The following is a 24,005-nucleotide window of genomic DNA, read 5'->3' on the forward strand; positions in this document are numbered from 1 at the left end:
AGAAAACCCACTCCCAGACTGAATTATAACCACAGGGATAGGGTTTAGGATTTACAACACAGATTTCTGGGCGACACAATTCAATACATAACATTTCACTTTTGATCCCTCCAAATGCGTGTCTTCACCGCATGCAAAAAACATTCACGTCACACCATCCTAAATGTCTTAAATCAACTCCAAGCCCAAAATCTCATCTTCTGAATCCTGAAAATCAAAGATGTGTCAAAATTCCTTTGCATCTGTAAACCTGTGAAACCTAGACTACAAGTCATCTGTTTCCAAAGTACAATGGTGGAATAGGCACAAGGTAAATATTTCCATTACAGATTGGAGAAATCGGAGGGAAAGAAGGGATAATAGGCACCAACCAAGTCCAAAACCCAGCAGAACAAATTTCATTATTTCTAAAGGCTTGAAAATAATGCTCTGTTCCCTGAGAGCATCTGGGCAATGTTCCCACCCTCCAGAGCGTGGGTGTTGGCCATGCTTTCTGGATTCTGGTTGGAGGTCTCTCGGCTTGGGGTTTCACACCTAACTTCCAAGGCCACTGGGTTGGCTACTCTGCTCCCTTGGCTTTAGGTAGCCCTATCCTCCTAGTCCACCTGAGCGGCGACTATTTCCCCTCGACCCTGGCAGACACCATTCTCCTGCCCCTTGAGCATGGCAACCCCACTCCCTCAGCTTTGAGCAGCAGACCAATCCTCTTGACACAACTGAATGGCAGCCCCACACGTCAAAACCGAGATGCTGGAGATTTAAGTCTTTGAAACCTAGGAGGGTGTGTCTGCACCCTTTGAAACCCAGGAGTTCTTGGCTCCACCCTTTGACAATCAGTCAGCCCTGGTTCTGCTATTCCTTCCAACTTTTCTGCTGATCTCAGAGCAGCTGCAGGGATTATTCTTCTTTTGGAGGACAACAGATGTAGCTCCTCTGCCCACTTTCTTGCCTGTAGAATTCCAAGAGGCAGAGGGCTTTCCTTTTGCAGCCACATCCTTGACAAACATTCTAGGACACGTGTCCTTAGTTTGTTCAACAGAATTTTCCAAACCTTTAAGTTCTGTTTTCATGTTGCACAGTTCACTTTTAAGTCCATCTCTTTCCTCTTGCATTTTACTATTAGCAGTAAGAAGAAACCATGTGACCTCTTTAAGACCTTGCTTAGAAATCCCCTCACCCTTCTATCCCAGGTCATCAGTTACAAGGTCTGCCTCCCACAGAACATTTGGACATAATTCAGGCAAGCTCCTTGACGTTGCCTAAAAAGAATTAGTCCTCCTCCATCGTCCAATCACATGTTCACCTTTTAAAGCACTAGCAGAAGCACATTTAATGTCCACATGTCTAGCAACATTCTGTTGATGGCACCATATGTATTCTCTAAAATGATGGAGAATTTTCTATGGCTCACCTCACTTCTTTCTGAGCCCTCACCAGAATTGCTTCTGATGTCCATAGCTCTACCGACCTTCGCTTGAAGACCATCTAGGCTTTGACTATTACGCACATTAAAACTCTTCCAGGCTTTTCCTATTACCCAATTCGAAAACCACTTCCGCATTTTAGATATTTTTTTAGAGCAGCATCCCACTGTCCCATAACAAATTCTTAGTTGTCTAGTGTTGATATAACAGAAATAACACAAGTGGGTGGCTGTAACAAACAAAGCTATTTTTGCAACAGTTTAGGGAGCTGGAAGTTCAAATTCAGGACACCAGCTCTAGGGAAGACTTCCTTTCTCTGTGGCCTCTGAGGGAAGGTCCTTGTCTCTTCTCAGCTTCTGATCTCTGTTTCTTGGTTATCTTCATGTGGTGTGGCATCTGTCTTCCCCCAGCTCTGCTCGCCTGCTTGCTCAATCTAATTATTTTGCATCTCGAAAGAGACTGACTTAAGACATACCTTACACTGATATTGCCTCATTAACATAACCAAGAAACCCCACTCCCAAATAGCAGTATATCCACAAGTATAGGGATTAAGGTTTATAACACATCCTTTTGGGGGGATACAAATTCGATCCGTAACAGGAAGTATAAAACATTTTCTCCTGTGGGTCTCACCTCTCGTGTGTCTCCTTGTTCTACGAAGCCTGCCTGCTTATGTCTGTGTGTCACTTCTGCAGGGGTGTTTGCCGTTCTGTACACAGTGGTCGCTTCCATGACAAAGCCCTTCATCTACAACTTGGTGAACAAAGGCGTAAAGGGAGCCCTGCAGACATTTCTCTACAGTGAGAGTTCCTGCCAGAGACACGGCCAATGTCCTGTGCTGGACACATGTGTCCATGGGTGATGGAACAGAGCAGTTAATAGTGTGAACTGTTAGGTTTTCCTTTCCTGGCTTAAAAATCTTGATGCCACCTTAATAGAAGGTGGTTTTGAGAAATATGCTTAGCTTCCCTGTGCCTCAGTTTCCTCATCTGGGAAAGAGAGGCTATGACAAAGTGTGCCACATGTGGTTGATATGAGGATTAAATGAGCTAATATGGTAAATCACCAGCACAAGAAATACCACGTGAAGTTCCAAGTAGATGTTGGCTATTGTTATGTAAAAGGAAGGTTTGATGTGTCCCTGGATTTTGTCCCATACTGTTAGGCCAGTTTTTGGCCACGTGCAACGGCTTCCACCAGGGCTGCATACCCCAGGATGCATGTAGGATGTTCAGCAGCCTCCTTGGCCTCTAAAACACTAGAGTGTATTAGCACGTGCCTCCCTCGCAGTGTTTCCAGATATTGCCAGATATCCTGAGGTGGAAAATGGTCCCCAGTTGAGAATCACTGATGTAGGGGGAGTGTCTCCAAAACAGAAAGAAAACATTTCATAAGGCTATAAAGAAATAAATGGGGAGTATATACTTGTCCCATCTGGGAATCTTGGGAAATATGATTAGGGACTGGACTTGTGTTAAAATAGTAGCAGGAATGGAGACTTCCAATTTTCCTAGATTCGTACTTTCTACAATTCACTTCCCTTTTTTTTTTTATGGTGCCTTTCTAATCTTTGGCTGAAGAGTGAACCTGAGGAGTGACTTCAGTACTGAGTTAAAAGGCTGTCTGGGGGCCATACTCTCAGGGTTTCTCAGTCTCTGTCAGACCAGTAAGTCTGGTTTTCTCTTGTGAGTTTGGATTTTGTTCTACTTTTTCCTCCAGCTCTGTCTGGGATCCTCTATTGTGATCCCTGTCAGAGCAGTCGGTGTTGAAATCAGGGCACCATCTGTTTGTGCTGGACTATCTGGTGGAGGCTGTGGTAGTTATTCATTAGTGCTTTGAACTAATCTTTACCTTGTGTCTGTGGTGTTCTTCATTATTCTTTGCTCCAGACAAGGTGAGAAAAGTGGAGCATCTTAGATGGCCACTCACGAGCTTTTAAGACCCCAGATGCTACTCAACAAAGTAGGATGCAGAACATTTTCGTTTTAAAGTGTGTTATGCCAATTGAGCTAAATATTAATGAGTCAGTGGTCCCTAGCCCTCAGTCCAGTAATTCGGTCCCTCAGGGAATTTGGATTTGTCTATGAAGTTTCCATGACCTTGGCTTGATCAAGTTCTGCTGACTTCCCCAGTATTCCCTAGTGCCTTAGCCTTCATCAAAGCTACCTCTTAACTATTCACTAGTGTTTTTCTCTCCTTCCTCGCCCTTTCCTTGTAACCATCAGAGATCGTTTCTGTGTTTAAAACTTCCTATGCGTTTTTGTAATAGTGGTCTCGTACAGTATTCGTCCTTTTGTGATTGACCCATTTCACTCATTAAAATGCCCTCCCAACTCATCCGTATTGTGACATGTTTTGCAGATTCATCATTCTTCATTATTTTTGCATAGTATTCCATTGTGTTCAGGTACCATAGGTTGTTTACCCATTGTCATGGGTTGAATTGCATCCCCCCCAAAATATCTCTCAATTTCGATAGGTCATCATTCCCTTGTATGATTGTCTACCATTTTATCTTCTGATTTCTCTAGGTGTTGTAAATCCTATCACTATGATGTATGAAGCTGAATTAGCGGCAGTTACATTGATGAGGTCTACAAGCCTAGGTAGTGTCTTAAGGCGATCTCTTCTGAGATATAAAAGAGAGAAACCATCAGAGAGAGATGGGGATCTCATATCGCCAAGAAAGCAGTGCCAGCAGCAGTGTGTGTCCTTTGGACCTGAGGTTCCTGCACTGGGATGCTCCCAGACCAAGGCAAGACTGATGACAACACAGAGAGAAAGTCTTCCCTTGGAGATGACAGTGCCTTGAATTCAGACTTCTAGCCTTCTGGACTGTGAGAGAATAAAATTTCTCTGTGTTAAAACCATCCACTTGTGGCATTTCTGTTATAGCAGCACTAGATGACTAAGACATCCATTCACCTGTCGATGGGCACTTAGGTTATTTCCATCTTTTTGCTATTGTAGACAATGCTGCAGTGAACATGCGTATGGGTATGTCTATTTGCGTGATGGCTCTTATTTCTCTAGGGTATATTCCTAGGAGTGGTATTGCTGAATTCTATGGTATTTCTATTTCTAGTTTTTTTATGGAAGCACCAAATCGTTTTCCAAAATGGTTGTACCCCTTTACATTCTCACCAGCAGTGCATAAGAGTGCCACTGTCCCTTGTCTTAGTCATCTAGTGCTGCTATAACAGAGATACCACAAGTGCATGGCTTTAACAAAGAGAAATTTATTTCTTCACAGTAAAGTAGGCTGAAAGTCCAAATTTGAGACGTCGGCTCCAGGGAAAGGCTTTTACTATCAGCCTTCTCCTCAATCTATCCCCGCTTTGGAAGCCTCTCTGAGCAGGGACCCTGGGTCCAAAGGACACGCTCTGCTCCGGGCAGTGCTTTCCGGTATGAGGTTCCCCTGTCTCTCTGCTCACTTTTTTCCTTTTATCTCTCATGAAAGGTGGTGCATGCCACACCCCAGGGAAACTCCCTTTTCATTGGATCAGGGAGGTGATCTGGTAAGGGTGTTACATCCCACGCTAATCCTCCTTAACATAAAACTACAATCACAAAATGGAGGACAACCACAGAATAATGGGAATCATGACTTAACCAAGTTAATACATTTCCGGGGGGACATAATTCAACCCATGACATCCCTGCAACCTCTCCAGCATTGATTTTTGGGTTTTTGTTGTTGTTGTTCTTACGTGCCAATAATGTTGGGGTAAGAAGGTAGCTCATAGTTTTCCTTAACTTAATGTGGTTTAGGTTAAAGTTTACACATCAAGTCAGTCTCTCATACAAAAAGCTGTGCAGACCTTGCTATGCAGTCCTAGCTGTACTCCCCTTAACGAGACAGCACATTCCTCCTCTCCACCCTGCATTCCCCGTGTCCATTCAGCCAGCTCCTGTCCCCCTCTTCCTTCTCATCTCGCCACCACACAGGAGTTGCCCACATAATCCTATGTGTCTGCTTGAGCCATGAAGTTCACTCCTCAGCAGCATCATTGTCTTATAGTCCAGGCCAATCGCTGTGTGTAGAGTTGGTTTCGGGAATGGTTCCAATCTTGGGCTATCAAAGGTTCGGGGACCTTGGCTGTCAGGGTCCCTAGGTCTCAGGCAGACCATTAAGCCTGGGCTTTTTATGAGATTTTAAGATCTGCATCCCACTATTGTCCTGTTCCATCAGGTATTCTCTGTTGTGTTCTCCCAGGGCAATGATCACCAGCAGCTGGGCACCATCTAGTTCTTTGAGTCTCAGGCTGGTGGAGTCTCTGGTTTATGTGGCCCTGTTTCTTGGGCTCGTATTTCTCTTGAGTCTTTGGTGTTCTTCATTCTCCTTTGCTCTATGTGGGTTCAGAGCAATTGATGCATCTTAGATGGCCGCTTCCTAGCGTTTAAAACCCCAGCGGCCTCTCACCAAAGTGGAATGCAGACTGTTTTCTTAATACATTTTGTTATGCCAATTGACCGACACGTCCCTTGCAACCATTGTCTCCACACACCTGTCCTTACTACTCTGGCCTTTGAAGCTTTTGGTTGTATTGAGGAAATTCCTTTTGCTTTACTTCAGTTGTACTTCCCGTCGCCTACATTTTTGTCTGCTGTCTAGTTAGTGAATATCCCTCTCTCCCTGCCTCGCTGTAGTTTTCATTTGCATTTCTTTAATGGCTAGTGATGGTGAGTGAGCATTTTCGCAATCCTCTGTTAGCTGCCCCACATTACCGTTATTAATGAAATTCTGCAGCTTTGGAAGTTATCAGAAATGAAATGGAACTCATAAAGATCAATATCCTAGGTTTTACTGAGCTGAAATGGACTGGTATGGGACACATCAGACATTCGTATGACCAACTATGCCAGGAATGACAAATTGAAGAGGAATGGAATTGCATTCATGATCAAAAAGAACATTTCAAGATCCTGCATTACAACACTGTCAATGACACCATAATAGCCATATGCCTACAAGGAAGAACAGTTAATACAAATATTATTCAAATTTATGCATCAACAACTTATGCCACTGATGAAGAAATTGAATATTTATTCAACCACAAAGAGAAATGAAGTTCTGGTATTATATGCAAGGTGATCGATGAACCTTGAACACATATTACGAGGAGGGAAATAAGCCAGACACTAAAGCACGAATTTCATACAATTGCGTTTATGTGAAATGTCCAGAACTGGCAAAGGCAGAGAGAACAGTTTATTATTAGTTACCAGGCGCTGGAGGGAGTAGAAATGGGGACTTATTGCTTGTTGGGTACAGAGTTTCTCTTTGGGGTGATGAAAAAAAACTTGTCTTATCCTTTAGGTGAAACATTACACGTTAAGTAAGTTTCTTATTAAGAAATTTACATAGATATTGTTTTGTGGCATTAGTTGAAATCCCCTGGGTTCCCTGTGTCCATTTGACCAATTTCCCTGTCCCTTCCTGCCTTCTCATCCTGCTTTTGGGCAGGAGCTACCTATTTGGTCTTATAAATCTAATTGAACTAAGAAGCACATTCCTCATGCTTATTACTTCCGGTTTTACACTCCTGTCTAATCTTTGTCTGATGAGTGGGCTTGGAGAATGGTTTCAGTTAGCGGTTCGCAGTGTGTCTGGGGGCCAAGGTCTCGGGGGCTCCTCCAGTCTCTATCAGACCATGAAATCTGCTCAAACATGAATCTGAGCTCTGTTCTACATTTTTATCCCGTTTTGTCCGAGACTCTGTGTTGTGTTCCCTGGTAGGACACTCATTGCTGGCAGCCAGGCACCATCTAGCTGTTCTGGTCTCAGGCTGGTGCAGTCTCTGGTTCATGTACTCCTTCAGTACCTTGGGCTGAATTTTCTGTGTGTGTTTGGTTTTCTTCATTCTCCTTTGTTCCAAATGGGATGGGATGAAGAATTTTTGAAAGAGGGTTGATGGTTGCACAACATTGTCAATGTAACTAATGCATTTGTACACTTCAGATGGTTAAAATGGCAAAATTTATTTTTTACATGCATTTTACAATAGTTTTTAAATTCACTTATAAGAAACAAAAACAAATGATGTCTACTTAGTTCATACGAAAAAGATATAAGAAACTTCAATAGATTCTGCAGCCCCTGTTATAAAAACAAAACAAAAATGGGATGCCATATTTTTCATAGTTTTGAAATTGACTTTGTTTTCAGAGACATGAGGATTTACTGAAAAATTGTGCATCAAGTACAGACTCCCCATGCATCCCACCTACACCCAGTGTTTCTCCTATTGTTAACATGTTGCATTCCTGTGGTGTGGGATACGTTTGTAACAACGGGCACATCAATAGTGAGACGTGGTTTTCAACTAAAATACATAGACTTCATCAGGGTTCACTCTTTGTGTTTATACTCTTATAGGTTTTGACAAATGCATACTGTCATCAGTCCATCATTACATTTCCTACAGAATATTTACACAGTGGTAAAAATTCCCTGGGCTCCACCTATTCGTTCCTCCTCCCTCTCCCCAAACCCCAGGCAATCAATGATCTTTGTACTGCCTCTACACTTCATACTTTTCCAGAATGCCATAGGCTTGGGATCACACAGGATGTAGCTTTTCTAGACCGGCTTCTTTCACTTAGTGTGGATTTGAGATTCCTCCATAACTTTTCCTACCTTGATAGCTTAATTATTTTCATCACTGAATAATACACCGTTGAATGGATGTCTCACTATTTGTTTACCCATTTACCTATTCAATGACATTTTGGGTGCTTTCAATTATTGTAATTATGTAGAAAGCTGCTATAAACATTTGTGAGCAGGTTTTTATATGGATATATGTTTTGAACTCATGTGGGTAAATACCTAGGAGTGTTACTGCTAGATCAGAATGGGAGGACTGTGTTTAGATTTTGAAGGAACTGTCAGCTTATATTCCAAAGTGGAATTCCCATGGAATACAATTTTTTTCAAAAAACACTCTTAAACCAAATACAAGAAGAGTGTATTTCATTGTATACAAAATAACATCCATAAAAGTATTAACAAATGTAAAACCACATTTCCTCCTGGCTAGTCCCTACAGGCTTATTTGTTATAGTCAAGGACTTTCCGAAAGGTAAAATTTAGCTTGGACTGAGAAAGTAACAAGCACCGACGAGGACAAGCCCATAGTGAAAATGAAACTTTCATAGGCACAAAGGAATTCGAATGACCCCTTCTTGGAGGTAGTACTGCTTTGTTACACACTGAGAAACTTTGTTCTTTTATCACTGACTTTCAGAAATTTGCTGTTTGAAATTATAGAATTAAGGATGAAACACCCCCCTTTTGACAGAGTAGTCTCTCCACAGTGAGATCTTATATGTGATGTGAGGTGTGATGAACAGGGAAAGGCTTTCTCACACTCCTTACATTCCTAAGTCCTCCACTATGAGTTTTTATATGTCTTGTGAGAGAAGAGCAAGTACGAAAGGCCTTCCCACATTCTTTACATTCATATGGCCTCTCTCCAGTATGAATTCTTCTATGTGTCATGAGGCCTGAGGACTGCCTAAAGGTTTTCCCACATTGCTTACATTCATAAGGCTTCTCTCCACTGTGAATTGTTATATGTGTGGTGAGGTTTGAGAGCTGACGAAAGGCTTTCCCACATTCCTTACATTCATAAGGCCTCTGCCCATTGTGAGTTCTTATATGGTTAGTGAGGTTCCCTGAGTGACTAAAGGCTTTCCCACATTCCTCACATTCATAAGGCCTCTCTCCACTGTGAGTTCGCATATGCAAGGTGAGGTGTGAGGGATCTGTAAAGGCTTTCCCACATTCCTTACATTCATATGGCCTCTCTCCAGTATGAATTCTTCTATGTGTCATGAGGCCTGAGGACTGCCTAAAGGCTTTCCCACATTGGTTACATTCATAAGGCTTCTCTCCACTGTGAGTTCTTATATGTGTAGTGAGGTTTGAGAGCTGACGATAGGCTTTCCCACATTCCTTACATTCATAAGGCCTCTGCCCATTGTGAGTTCTTATATGGTTAGTGAGGTTTCCTGAGTGACTAAAGGCTTTCCCACATTCCTTACATTCATATGGCCTCTCTCCAGTATGAATTCTTCTATGTGTCATGAGGCCTGAGGACTTGCTAAAGGCTTTTCCACATTGCTTACATTCATAAGGCTTCTCTCCACTGTGAATTGTTATATGTGTAGTGAGGGTTGAGAGCAGACTAAAGGCTTTCCCACATTCCTTACATTCATAAGGCCTCTGCCCAGTGTGAGTTCTTATATGCTTAGTGAGGTTTCCTGACTGACTAAAGGCTTTCCCACATTCCTCACATTCATAAGGCCTCTCTCCACTGTGAGTTCGCATATGCGAGGTGAGGTGTGAGGGATCTGTAAAGGCTTTCCCACATTCCTTACATTCATATGGCCTCTCTCCAGTATGAATTCTTCTATGTGTCATGAGGCCTGAGGACTGCCTAAAGGCTTTCCCACATTGCTTACATTCATAAGGCTTCTCTCCACTGTGAGTTCTTATATGTGAAGTGAAGTTAGAAGAATACCTAAATGTTTTCCCACATTCCTTACATTCGTAAGGCCTCTGTCCATTGTGAGTTCTTATATGTGTAATAAGGGATGAAGCCTGACTAAAGGCTTTCGCACATTCTGTACATTTATATGGCTTGTCTCCACTGTGAGTTTTTCTATCATTAGTGAGATGTGAGGAACACTTAAAGGCTTTTCCATATTCCTTACATTCATAAGGTCTTTCTCCACTTTGAATCCTTCTATGTACAATGAGGTTTGAGGATTGCCTAAAGTCTTTCCCGCATTCATTACATTCATAAGGCCTCTCTCCAGTGTGAGTTGTTATATGTGTAGTGAGGTATGAGGGCCAACCAAAGGCTTTCCCATGTTCCTTACATTCATAAGGCCTCTCTTCACTGTGAGTGCCTAAATGTGCAGTGAGGGCTGAGGAAAAATTAAAGGCTTTCCTAAATTCCCTACATTCATAGGGCTTATCTCTGTTATAGAAAAGGAGGGATAAAGGGTCACTAGAAGAACTTTCTTTACTTTCACCCTTGTGACCTCTCACATGTGTCCAAAAGGACGAGAAACTACAGAAATCTTTCCCATACTCATTACATTTATACTGATTGTCACTAGTGAGTGTTGTCACAGGATTCTTAAGAGTTGAGATACAAATGAAATCCTTCCCACATACCTCACACTTATGGGGTTTCTTGCCACTAAGAGGTCTCATAGGAGTGGTACCACCACAGGCTTCTCTACACGCAATAAACTGACAGGCATGGTGGTTATGTGATGAGGGATCCATGATGGCTTTTTCACAGTCAGAGCATTCAAAAGGATTTACTTCTGGAGGATTTCTTTTCTGCACGGTAAGATTTGGAATCCGCCTGAAGGTTTTCCCACACGGATTGTCTCCATTTTTTTCACGGAGGTTTTCTACTGTATGAATTCTGTTAAAAACAGGCAACATGTTGTTGGAAATCAATTATTTCCACTTCACCATTACCTAACAAAGCGAACATGCAGTTTTTCGCTTGACTTCTCTCCTGTTTCATACTTCAAATCATCTAGCAGAAATAGTACCATAATCGTCACTGCTTTTCTAAAATATGCGGCTTTCTGATCATTGTGTTTAAGTGAAATATGTTTCAAATACTCAATGTCTGACACACATTTATGTAAAGGTTGTGAAAATTCTCTGAACACGTAAGTTTTCAGCAAAGTTTATACATACACAATATACGTACACATATATATATATTTATATATGTATAAGCACATATCAGGGCTTCAAACTGGTTTGTATTGCTTCAACAATTGCCCACGTAAATAACGGCAGTGTTCGCGTTGGATATCTGTTGCCCATCGGATTTCAACCTGTGTTGGGAACAAACCACAGAGCCCTGAACAAAGATGGCAGCCAATCTCACAGCTTTCAATGTGCGTTGCTGCCCACAGTACTGTCAATAATCTGATCTGCATGAATTCGAAAAAGTGTCAGGAACCTGCTGCAGAACACTCAATAACAGGACTGTGACAAGCAACACACATTCAAAGCAGTGTAGTGGGACATCGTCTTTGTGCAGGGCACTGCCAACTATTCTCTGCTCACGTCAAAATCCAACAGGCTATGCAATGTGTACACCATCCTTCTTTATGTTTGCAATTACTGAACTGTTCTGAAACAGTTGGAAGCCTTGGTATATACACATCAACATATGAATGTGTATTTTAACGTCATCACAACTTAGGATTTTCTCCAGAAGCACCGTTTTCTCTTGTTGGAATGACACTCACCTCAAACGACTCTCTTGGTTTTTATGATCATCTTTATTACTGTGTGATTCAAAGGTTTCTCCTAACATGGAGGACCAGGTGTTATTTTTTATGTATCCCACCATTATATCTTTGCTGGGTAACTTTTCTCCATCCTTAAGGTTTCCAAAGTCTGACCCAATAATTCAAGTTGAGGTTCGCAATATGAAACAAATGGAAAGAAATTATTTGGGGAAAAAAGACCACTGTTAATAAAGACGTAGCCACATTACACTGTTTCAGCACTTTACCAATGGTTTAGAAGCAGTTTACTAGGACATACTTCTATGAACTTTGACAGTGACGGAGACATGAACAAGCGTAGTTAGAGCTAAGTAGAAATATACTGGACACGATATACATGTAACATTAAAAGAGGAAAAGGATCCGAATAACTGCAGCTGTGAAAGGATTGCTAAAGTGAGAAAAGGAAGCTCAGGTTTCTGTGAAGTTGTGTCTCTGGGAAAACAAATGTGTAGAGCTGACATGGTGCTCAGGAAGAAACGCTTATCATGAGGGAAGACAGTGAAGAGTAATGAGGAGTTCCTTGATATTGAGCCAATACTTTGCTCTTCAGGGTCTCTGAAGATAGACAGGTGTGGGTTGATTTGCAGCAAAATAATCATGTCAAACTTGTAATCAACACAGTAATACTCTACACGGTCCCCAAATACAATACTCTCTGTGCCCCAAAGTGACCCCTAAAGCCAGTGCTTACATTTACAACACTTAAAGAGCCTCAAGGCTTTTAATTACAAGAGAAATGAAAACTAAGTATAATACATACTGCTTTGTGCTCACGGAAAGCCAAGATACATGAGCTCTATGGGCCAAAAGACCATGCCTCCTTTATTTAATGATTTATTCTCATTCCTCAGCCCAAATTCTGGACTAAACTTAATGAGTAAAATAGTTTTCTTCACTAAAGGAATAATAGAAAACCGAAAAAAAAAAAAAAAAAAAAGGAATCTGCTCTTACCTATTGAGGCCAGGTTTCTGAAGGTTTCGATCATCACATCTCTGTAGAGTTTCCTCTGAGTAAGATCCAGCAAAGCCCACTCTTCCGGGGTAAAGACCACAGCCACATCCTCAACAACCACTGAGTCCTAAAACATTGACACATTCTGCATCAGCAAGGTACCATGGACTTCAGTGTGTACAAGAATGAAGGGTGAGCCTGACAGTCCTGGGGAACAGAGGATTCTTAGGGATTTGACACAAGGTTCTGTGTACTATCAAGGTCTACTCTACGGTATGGCCATCAGCCTCGTCCCTTCACTAACTACATTCACTTCCTCACTGATTGCTTTCTGTCTCACAGACGTCCAGCACTGAAATTATCTCTCTACAGTTCGACTGCAACCAATTGCACTTGTATTCTCCTCTCTCTTTACCGTCTGGAATGGTTAGAAAACATAGCAGACATTAGAGAAATGCTCTCATTCAGATCTTCACTTCCTTGTGAACAAACAATTACCACTCCTTCCGTAAGCCCTACCAGAACACACTCAACAAAACATAAAGCACCGGGTGGAGACAGGATGATGTATAGTAACTGGTAAACACTGCAGAAGGGCAGTTTTGCTTTTGTTTCTCACAACCATGGGAGGACCAGGGGCCAATTATCAACACACTGGCAACCCAAACACTGAGCTGGTCATATTTTCTTCAACTCTTGGAGATAAGCATGTGGCTGATTCAGGTCAGGAGACTCTCATTCAACAGAGAGCACCAAGGCCCAAGGTGGGAATGTGATAGGTCCACAAACACAGTCTAATGTTAGAAGAGGACAAGGAGCAAAACATCTGCAGAAACAACAACACCACACCCTTGTGTTTGCTCAGTGAGAAAAGGTTACCATTTCCATCTGGAAACCCTGGTGGCATAGTGGTTAAGTGCTACGGCTGCTAACCAAAGGCTCGGCACTTCAAATCCGCCAGGCGCTCTTTGGAATGTCTATGGGGCAGTTCTACTCTGTCCTATATGGTCGCTAGGAGTCGGAATCAACTTGATGGCACTTGGTTTGGTTTTTGGTTGGGATGACTGTAAAACATGATGAACGTAATCAGCGTCACCAAACTATACATGTAAACGCTGTTGAATTGACAAAGATTTTGTTAGGTATAACTTCTACCACAAAAAAATTAATTTTATAAGTAAGCTGAAATGCAGATGGTTTACCGGTTAAATTGCCCGTGGAGCCTAGGAAATAGACTTACACACCAGCCCTCTAGGGGCTGTGCTTTAGAGTTCTCTCACATTTGCAGCCCCTGGAAGGCACCTAAACATGACTACCTGAACCCTGACCACTGGAAGCCCCTGGTCTGTAAGAGTGACCTTTCTGAAACAGCAGGAATCCGTTGGGTTTCTCGTGTCAAGAGGAGAGAAAAGGCTGCTAAAAGACGCCTTCAGTGCTGAAACAGAGTAATTTTAGAGAAAGAAGACTCCTCTTCTCAGGGAAGTGGTGACGTGAGCAGCCTATGACATCTCTAATCTGTCCTGGTATGATCGGATGACAGCAACTTTGAACCAGAGCCCAAAGCCAAAGGTCTCCTCCACTGCAGTGGGCGAGGTTATATATTTTAAACTCAGCAAAAACCCTGATATTTATTATAGAATAATGATGAAATGTCCCATGTACTGAGCAACTGTGATTTTTCTTTCATGACTCTTCTAAGCAGATATTATTTCAGACAGGTCATAGCTGAGTAAAGTTAGAGATGTTCATTTAATCACATCCTCAGTGTTTCCCACATGGAACTCTGCTGAGCCAGGATCACAATGCAGGTCAATTTCTCTTTAAAGTCTAAATTGCTGACAACTCCATTTCTGTCCATATGCATACAGTTTTGTTGTTATTTTTGCTGTTACCGTCCAATAACAGCATTAAAAAAAAAAAAAAAAACCCAGTAGATGATCTAAAGTCCTCTTGGATAATAGGAAGAGGAGACAAAGGTAAACATTCTATTCAATTCTTACAACCAGGACATACTTCTCTTGGCAAAGCCCTGTGTCTCAGACAAGACTTCTTCCCTCCAGACCCTTAACTGTGGCTACATTCATTCATTAAAATTCATTCAGGTCCTACTGATACAGAGGCTACTGCACATTGGCAAAGCAGCTACAGCAGTGAACAAAACGAACACCCCGATGAACATGGATAGTAAATTCTTTGAGTGGGGACAGTAAATTTAAATACATAAACATGTATATATAACTATCATGTGGCAATGTGTTCTATAAAAGAATTCAGGTCTTTGAGAAGAAACCGTTCTAGAAGGAGGAAACAGCCAGAGCACAGGTCAGAAGGTGTGAAGGTGTCTTGGATGTCTTAGGAAGAGCCAAAGGCCCCGCGTGGCTGGAGCCGAATGCAATGCAGATGAAAAACCGTCTTAGGAATCTGGAGGGGTGATTGGGGTCAGTGGGCTTATCATGTTCGGGGGAACTCGTTGGCAACTGAAAAGAATCTGGCTTTTAATCTTAGTGAAATGCTGAGTAATTTTACACTTTTGAGCAGTGGAGGAAACTGGTATGATACCTCTCAATCCTTTAAAGACTCAAAGTGCTCCAGTGCCTAGGGGGACTCAAGAACACTGTTCAGAGACATGGGACAAGGATGGCTCTAGAGGGTCGGGGCTCAGCCTCCACAGCCAGAGCTCCTCTGTCTTCAGATTCAGGACAGAAGACTCTGTCATTCAACACAGAACACCAGGAACCGGGACGGGGGAAGGGGGGATATTAACACCGTGTGATGCTACCTCTGAGAGTCACATAAGGAAGGTGACACCAGGTATTCAAATCTTCAAATGCCATGTATGTAGGGATGAAGGACCCAGAGACAGTGGAGCAAGGTATTAGGGTGCCTCCTAGGGCTCAGTTCCTCAGCCTCCTCTGTCACTGTCTTCTCCACTGAAACCACAGTCCCGCAGCACACGGCTGCTTCCCCAACAATTCAGATCCAGCCTCACCCACATAATGCTAAGGATAACCCAGTTCTGCGTAGAACTCACCATTTTCTTCTCCAGCTTCTGGGCGTCTATGGAATGACGTCTCTGATCCCAAGAAGCCACTTCCAAGAAGAGGGACAGGACTGGAAGCAGAGGCCTGGGCAGTCTGGAGGCAGATGAATAATGTTTGGTCCACACACCAGTGACAGCAATTGAAATCCTTCCCTGTGATTGATGGATGTGCCAGATCGTCGCCTGAGGTCCCCAGCTGCCTGGACTGGACTAGTTCTCCCTGCACCACACCTGAGGTCTGAAATGGAAGAAGGATGGGGAAGAAACAGTGTGGAGGAAGCAGGGAGTGACAGGCCTTTGGCCTCCTACCAGGCTCAGGGCAATGCTCCACCCTGAGGGCCTTTACACTAAAGGCAGAACAGGCTCCAGCCCCCACAGCACACACCTGCATTCTTCAGGAAGCTCCACAGGCCTCTCCTTTCTGCAACAAGATCACACATGGAGGAATTTACCTCTCCCACAGCATGAGAAGCAACCAGGCCTGGCCAGGCTACAAAACTTGAACCTGATTTCCTCCAGGGACTTAGGGATTCAATGTTCAAGTTGTGGGCTTACCTATGTACCTTTGTTCCTGGTGTCAGATGTCACTGTTATCTGACATTAACATGGATGAAATTTTAAGAACATACTTTTCATATATTGACAATGAACTCATCCTGGTTCATTTATTTTTAAGTTATGTGCTGTAAAAACCTTCCACTGTGGCTTTCTAAAACTTTTTCATCTCACTTATGACACTGTAATATCTGATCAGTATTTTTTCTGTTCCTTTGGAATTAACTAACATTTCTTTCTGCCCCTTGACTTGTCTCGTATTTTTTCCCCCTTCATTTTCAAACCATGAGAACACCACTCACTAAGATTTTGAGAAATCTGGGGGGATTCCTGAACACTTTTTCTTCCTGATATAGATCAACAAATAAATCAGAAAATCTTTATGCTTTCACGAAGGACCCGTCTCGTACTTCACTTCCTATTTCTTTTCACCCTGCTCCCTCTCCAGCTTGTGTCCTATTTCATTTCTTGGTCTCACTGTCAATGAATTCTCTGTTGCAAGATCTTTACACCAGTGTCTCCCCTCTACGAATTACCCTTATTTTTTATTTTCTGTAATACAGCTCTCTAATTTTAATTCACATCATTATTTCTCGACTAGTATTTCCAGCATAAACCACGAGCTTGTTCAGTATGTGGAAAACTCAAGTCCCATCCCAGAATTTCTCAATCGAAATTTGCATTTCAACCAGATCCGGGGGTTATGCACATTGACAGTCAACCGTGAGAAGCATTCAGTGATGTACAGGAATGAGCAGTCTATGAAGGGATGCCATTTTATCCATCCACACCTCTATTGTATCACTGGCTATCTTCCTGATTCACAATCAATCTCCGCGTCTAGGCCTCCTCACAGTCTTCCCTAATTTGTTCATAACAAGCTCCTGCCTGACATCATTCAATCATCGTTGTGACTTCCAAATTCTATCTGCGGCATAGGAAATGCTCAGTGCCCATCAGTGGCTGTCCATGGGCCTTCCAAAAGCCCAGAGTATTCAGCACGGTTCTAAACGATCTGTTCCAATGCAGCTCACACAAACCTCACCACTCACTTGTTGTTTTCTCTGCTTTAATCATCTCTGACTTCCATCAATGAATAGATAATACTGGGTTCTCTGCTGTCTCAGGGATTTACACATTTATTTTTCCCAACTGAAATACTCTTTCCACTCCCACCCATACAAAATGGTATCAGCTCTACACAACACTGCATGTAGCTAAAAAAAAAAAACCTGTTTCTGAATCTTCACTGAGATAATTTCCCTTTTCAAGCAGTTGCACCTCACTCTCGGGTTAGGTCTTTTTAATACAGATATCACATATCCTTAGTTTTTCATTCTTTCTTTAAAACTGTCTCCCAAGCTACATGATAAATCTATGGGCAGACACTCTGTATTTTGTCTTCTTGTTCCTTCTGGCCTTTGACACTGATCATTGAGGACACACACAGATTATTACCTGTTATATATAGTCCTCAGCAGCACTATCCAAGAGTACTTTATGTGAAGATAGACATGTTCTGTTTCTGTACAGTCCAATATCGTAGGCACTAGGCCTATGTGCCTATTCACCACAGAATATATGACTAGTGCAAAGAAGGAACTCTACTTTTAGTTTTAATTACTTTTAATTGAAATAGCAACACACAGCTAATGGGCATCACACCTCAAGTGAACTCACCAGACCCTTAAGCAACCAACAGGGCAGAGAGGGCATGAAAGCTGCCAGCAGCACAATGCAGAGCTTCATAGTTTTGGGCTTGCTAAAAGTCTGTCACATAGGGAAATGGAACATTGCACTCAGTTTGCTTTTACTTGCATCATGAAGGTTAATGTCAACCTCAATTGGATTTACCTCATTCTGAAAACCTCAATGACATTTAAACATAGAAATGAGTGGGAATAACTGAGGGGACAGGAGGGACACTTTCTGCAGAGGTGACATTTGAAGTGAGACAAGAATTATAGGAATTATTGGGTTCCTAGAGTTTAAAAGTTTTCATCTAATCAGCAGAAATACTTGGTGCGAAGGCCGAAAGGCAGGGAAAATGTTGACATGTCTGAAAAAGATTTTTCTAAAAAGATGTCAAGAGCCTATGAAATATGAGGGTGTTCTCAATTTAAGTCAGATGTGGAGGGTCTTGCCAGAGAGGGTAAAATATGTGGATTTTTTCTGGATGTGATTGAGAGTTGGCTTGGTTTACATTGTTGATATCTGCCTCTTGCTGCTGGGTGGAGGCTGTACCTTCCTCTGAAAAGAGAAATAGGAGAAGAAAGTTCAGAGCTGCCTTCCTAAGGGAGCTCCCCTCTCACGGTAGCTTGGACTGTTTCCCTGAATGCAGTGAATGAATGAAGGCTGGTGCAGCTTACCGGCTGGGAAAGCCAGGTGAGAAGTAGATTTGTTCAGGTGAGATTTTAAAAGCTCTGTCTTGGACACGTTAGGTTTCAGAGCGTTACAGTCCTTAGTGTTCCAGGTGGGCTATGGGAAGGACTTGGTGTCTGAGTCCATTGGGACCCAGGAGCCTGAATCTCATCCTGTGGGCCGTCTTCTGCTGGCCACGAACAATCACACTGTGTCCTCTGAAACAGGCTGCATTCCCACTTCTGAAGCTGCAAGCTAAAGGAGAGGAAGAGCAGAGTGTTGGCACGGATGAGGCCTTTAGCAAATAATTAATGGTTCCTGGCACAGATTCTAACGTCTGACAGCAGACATTTGGTTGCTGTACTAAGGGACTGGACGAGCTTGATGCAGACCAGGGGCTGGTAATTACAGTCAACTTCTGGATGAAAAGCTTCTTTTTTTCTGCTTGACTTTCAAGGCTCTGTGAAGACTTCTCCTGAGTGAAGACATCCCTTATTTTAACTGAACCACTGCTTACACTTGTACATGTTACAGTGAATTCTTTAGATCTTTGTAAACACCCAGGCGTATATGGAGGAAGCATGTGAACCTGCCTTTGTGGTAACTCAGAAAAACGCCAACATGGAACTTCATGTGGTTTAGCCTCTTTCGTTGAATAAGAAATTAAATGACTACCGTGTGTGTGTGTGTGTGTGTGTGAGAGAGAGAGAGAGAGAAGAGAATCTAATAAAATGAAGAAAGCTTTCTTCGCTGGAAAAAAAAAAAAAAGCTGATACTGTCATGGTATCTGAGGAGCATTTCTTAGATTCTCACCGAGGAAAACTCAGTAGTTTTGAATGAAGGCTTGAATTTGACATGAAGTAACATGACAACAGTCATGTCTCCAAAGGAAAGTCCCATCCAGAATGGGAGTACTCCTAGAATATCTATCTCTAGAGAAGGAAACTAGGAGGCACCACATTATTCAACACCATGTTGAGATTAAAAGTGCTGTTCAAAAATTGGTTTTACTGTACGCAGTTTTACAGTTTTTGACTCATACAATATTTTTACAATTTAAAAAAAGAAGCACGTTTATTTTCTCCACACACTAGCTTTCAACAATGGATTCTGAGCTACAATAGCAAAAAGCTCAAGGAATAAAAGACAAAACAGATCAATTAAGACTCTCAACAAAGGGAAGAGACAATCTACAGAATGGGAGAAAATACACTGAAACCTGTGAGAGCTGGAATTTGACAGGATTGCCTTCTTTTTCTGGGTCTTGCAATTTTTCCGCCTTTTACGCAGCGCAGCCTTGCCACTTTTTGGTCACTTCTTTAATGGAAAATATTTGAGTTTTCCTACTCTGACAGGTTTCCACCTTAGAGGTTCCAGCTTTCACAGGTTTCACTGCATTTGGGAATCATACATGCCATAAGGGTTTAGTATCCAGGACAGAGAAAGACCTCCTAAGTGTCAGCAACAATTATAAAATTGGGCAAAAAACTGAAGGAGACATTTCACCAAAGATGATAAGCAAATGGTCAATAAACACATGAAAAGATGATGAATGCCCTTGTCATTAGGGAAATGCAAACCCAAACCACAAGACACACCACCTCATCCCTAGGAGGATGGCTACTATCAGAAACAACAAGAGTTGGGGAGAATATGAAGAAATTGCCGGAGGGTTGCAAAATGGTTCAGCCTCTGTGGAAAAGTGTGCCTGTTTTTCAAAATGTTAAACATACGAATAGCCTATGACCCAGAAATTTCCATTTATAGGAGCGCAGATGGTGCAAATGGTTAAGTACCCGCTTGCTAACCAAAAGACTGACAGTATGAACAACAACAAAAAGAGCAGATGTTGAGGCTGCTGATGAACAACCGTATACCTCATGGGACGTGGTTCCTTGCTTTGGAGGTTGAGGGTTACGCTTTCATGGGACATCGCAGTTAACTGGCCTAATAACGTGTTGAGTGATTTAACCTCCTAGTTCACTGTGTGGTGCCTGGGGTCTTACAAGCTGCCATCCAAGGCACAAAAGTTGGTCTGTATTCACCTGGAACAATCAAGGAAAAAGTTGAGTCAGGAAAAGGAGGAGGATAAGGAATGTGTGGTAACTGCCTCCATGAACAGCTGCCTCATTGGCCATGAGAGTAGAAGAACAGGAGAGTGCCTGGCTGCCATTACGGAATATCTTCATCGAAACTTCTAGAGCAGAATCCTGATCTAAAGAGGGAAAATGCACAACAGAATTTCAAATTCTTATGGACTCCAGGCTTCCTGGAGCCATGAAGGTTGGATGAACCCCTGAAGCTATTGCCCTGCGATCATCTTTAAACCTTAAACCAAAAATATCCGTTAGAGTCTTCTTAAAATCGAACAATAGTTTAGCTTAACTAGTAAACAATGAGCCTTGAGCATTCTGCTCTTTAGAAAACTGTCTATGTGGGATCAAACTGACAACAGCAACTCAGAAGAGCTGACAGGAACCCTAGGGAGCACTGAGTTTATGTTAAGGGGAGAACAACTCAGAAAAGTTCAGTGAGAATGGTTGTGTGACTGGAAGAACATAATCAACGTCAGTAAACGGTACCTGTAGAAAATGTTGAATTGGTATATGTTTTGCTGTGTATATTCTCCACAACAAAATTATAAAATTATGTAACTAAAGAAAACAAAAGTTGGCACTTTTCACCTGTGGCAAAGACGCCATGATTTGCTTTCGTTAAAATTACAGCAAAAAAACCCTACACTAGAGCTCTACTCTGTCACGTGGTCTCACCATGAGTCTAAAATTACCTCAATGATACCTAACAAGTAGATACACAAAAGGCTTGAAAGTAGGGATGCAAACAGCTATTTTTACACCAATGTTCAAACACCACTATTCAAAATAGCAAAAAAGTGTAAAAAAAAAACAAATGTCCATCAACAGATGCATGGATTAAAAAAATAGAATATTATTCGGCCATAAAAAGAGATTAAGTTCTCATAAATGTTACGCTATGGATGAATCTTGAAAACTCTATGCTAAATTAAACAAGTCAGACACAAAAGTATAAATCTTGTACAATCTCACTTAAGTATCTGTAATAGCCAAGTATATAGAGACCAAATCGTTACTAGGGGAAGATGGGAGAGAGGAGGGGAGTTAATGCTTAGGCGACACTGACTTTCTTCTAATGGTGATGGAAAATCTTGGAAATTGATAGAGGTGATAGTTGCACAACATGGTGAAAGCAATTCACGTTGAATTCTGCATGTAAAAATGGTTGAAAAAGGAAAAAGACTTGTTATATTTATATTACCACACACACACACACAGGTACCATGAAATGACACTATTAAGAAGAAAGAAAGAAATTTAGTTTCTTGGTTGGAATGTAAGTGAAAGGAGGGAGCTTTAGATACTGTGAGGATATAGACAGGAAAACTGGTATTTCTAAGATTTCACACCAACTTCAGGCTGTACTAACCTAAAGAAATAAAATCACATTTCAAGAACTGCAGTGTGTAAAGAATTGGTTTTTTAAGGTAATTAGATCTAGATCACCTGGTTAATATGTGAAAAAAAGACTCCTTCCATAATAATAATTAAATATATATGTACACACAAAACAGGAACTATAATTCATAGCAACTTTAAAAAAGATTAAGCACTGGCACTCTCAATAATTTCTCCAACAGGACACTGAAATATAGACACTTGAAATTTGCTCCATAGGGTTTTCAGCGCTGTGACCTTTCAGGAGCACATAGACAGGCCTGTCTTTCAAGGCACATCTGGGTGAGTTCAATCCACCAACCTTTCCGCTAATAATCTGAACCTTTTCCGCCACCCAGGGCCGCCCTACTTCACTCTTTCACTGTGTAAAATAATTCTTATACAAGATGAGGGACCTTTTCAACACTGCAGTGTCGCTGACCCTCTAAGATCTGAAGTATATGGGTTAGTGGCGTTACAAGGGCCTCCCACCTTCCCTTCATTCCTAATTTTCGCCGCTCTGACTCTAGGAATACGCAGGCTTTGGGCTCCAAGAAGCCGTGGACTTTTTAAGGACTGTGCTTCTTTGGTAGCAGAAACAATGGTTCTGAAACAGGCTGTCAGCCATAGTGGAAACCCCAGGCAACACCCCTCCCCCCCCCTTTGTCTTGCTAACCCCAAGCTTGTTTTGAGCAGGAAGTCGCAGCAGGTACTGGCTGGGTCCATTGACTAGCCCTAGTTACACCCTGAAGCATGCACAGATTGAAATCACATCCTTCACCTGACCCTCCCCCCACCCCAATATAGGCAGGGGAGGGCTAAAGGCAGAAGACTCCAGGTACCAAACCCAGCCCCTGAGGCCACTGGAAACAAAAAGCTCCCCAGCTCCCCTAGTCAGCCAGCACGTGGCCATAAGGTCACTAGACCCCAGGTGCTCCTTGTATGTGCAGACAATAAACTTGCCACTTTCTGTTGCCCTTGCAATCGGTGTCCATCTTATTTCAATCGGCTAATAAGACAGGGCAAGAACCCGAGTGGTTAGGTTACAGTTCAATTCCCAGTACCCAATCTAGCACAGACTACACACCCAGGGTGTGTCATCTCTATAAATCGTTCGTCGCCTGCATTAAGACCGTTCAGCAACATCACATTTTATATCGGACCAACTACGACTGGCTGTATGGTTTCTCACACAATCGTGATGAAAATTTCTGCCTTAACGCCCCAGGAATTCCTCGAAAGGTGCCTGTATTAAATGTTTTCCTCCTGAAACTGGGATAAACGTGCTCCTAAACGTACGTACTATTTCCAAGTCATGTTTGTTGATTGTTCATCAGTCCTAAATACATATACCCATTAAAGGAGGAGATTATAGTCCTCGCCACAATCTTCATTTCCCCGGGACCACTAATACTCAACAAAAGTCCTGCCTGATGAAGGACAGAAAAGAAAGAGGAGCCGTTTCAGGCAGGGAGACTGTGATCACTATGCCCCTTGAAGTAACAACAGATTTGCATTTGAGTTCAGACACTACCACTGAGTAGATATTTGTCTACGGGCGAGGTATTAAATTTCTCCGAGATTATTAGACTTCTGTAAAACGTTACAAATCGTCGCTCCCTGGCAGTGGTGTTTGGAGGCTCAGAGAAGGTCCCTTAGACGAAGTCCTCGACCCCGTGCCCAGTCCTCCAGAAACAGCTCAGTAAACGGTAAATATACGCAGGGGCCCGCAGTGACAGAGGGCTGAGGAGCAGCTCAAGGTAACCGCGCACCTGTGTCTCCACAACACGTGGGGACGCGCCATTCAGACGCCGGGAGCGACCCAAGACCCCAGGAGGCACGGGACCCTGCAT

At 42.4% G+C, this 24,005-nt stretch overlaps 1 protein-coding gene across 1 annotated transcript; it reads right to left on the bottom strand.

Annotated features, from left to right (window-relative positions):
- Positions 1-8,757: 8,757 nt before the first annotated feature.
- On the bottom strand, positions 8,758-24,005 carry LOC111749402 (zinc finger protein 709-like). Its single transcript, XM_064278020.1, has 4 exons — positions 23,925-24,005; positions 12,724-12,850; positions 10,936-10,996; positions 8,758-10,879 (listed from the first exon to the last, which is right to left on the bottom strand). The coding sequence occupies exons 1-4, from the start codon at positions 24,003-24,005 to the stop codon at positions 8,758-8,760; spliced, it is 2,391 nt and encodes a 796-aa protein (XP_064134090.1).

Source organism: Loxodonta africana, chromosome X (assembly GCF_030014295.1).
Source record: "Loxodonta africana isolate mLoxAfr1 chromosome X, mLoxAfr1.hap2, whole genome shotgun sequence".
NCBI classification, from domain to species: Eukaryota; Metazoa; Chordata; class Mammalia; order Proboscidea; family Elephantidae; genus Loxodonta; species Loxodonta africana.

Bases quoted from the DNA above. Each gene is read 5' to 3' on its own strand.
- LOC111749402 (XM_064278020.1), bottom strand. From the start codon at position 24,005: ATGCAGGGTCCCGTGCCTCCTGGGGTCTTGGGTCGCTCCCGGCGTCTG. The intron at 10,997-12,723 runs GTAAGAGCAGAT...TATTTCTGCTAG, and splicing joins CAGAAACCTGGCCTCAATAG to ATGATTTGAAGTATGAAACA. The intron at 10,880-10,935 runs GTAATGGTGAAG...TGTTTTTAACAG, and splicing joins CTGCATGTTCGCTTTGTTAG to AATTCATACAGTAGAAAACC.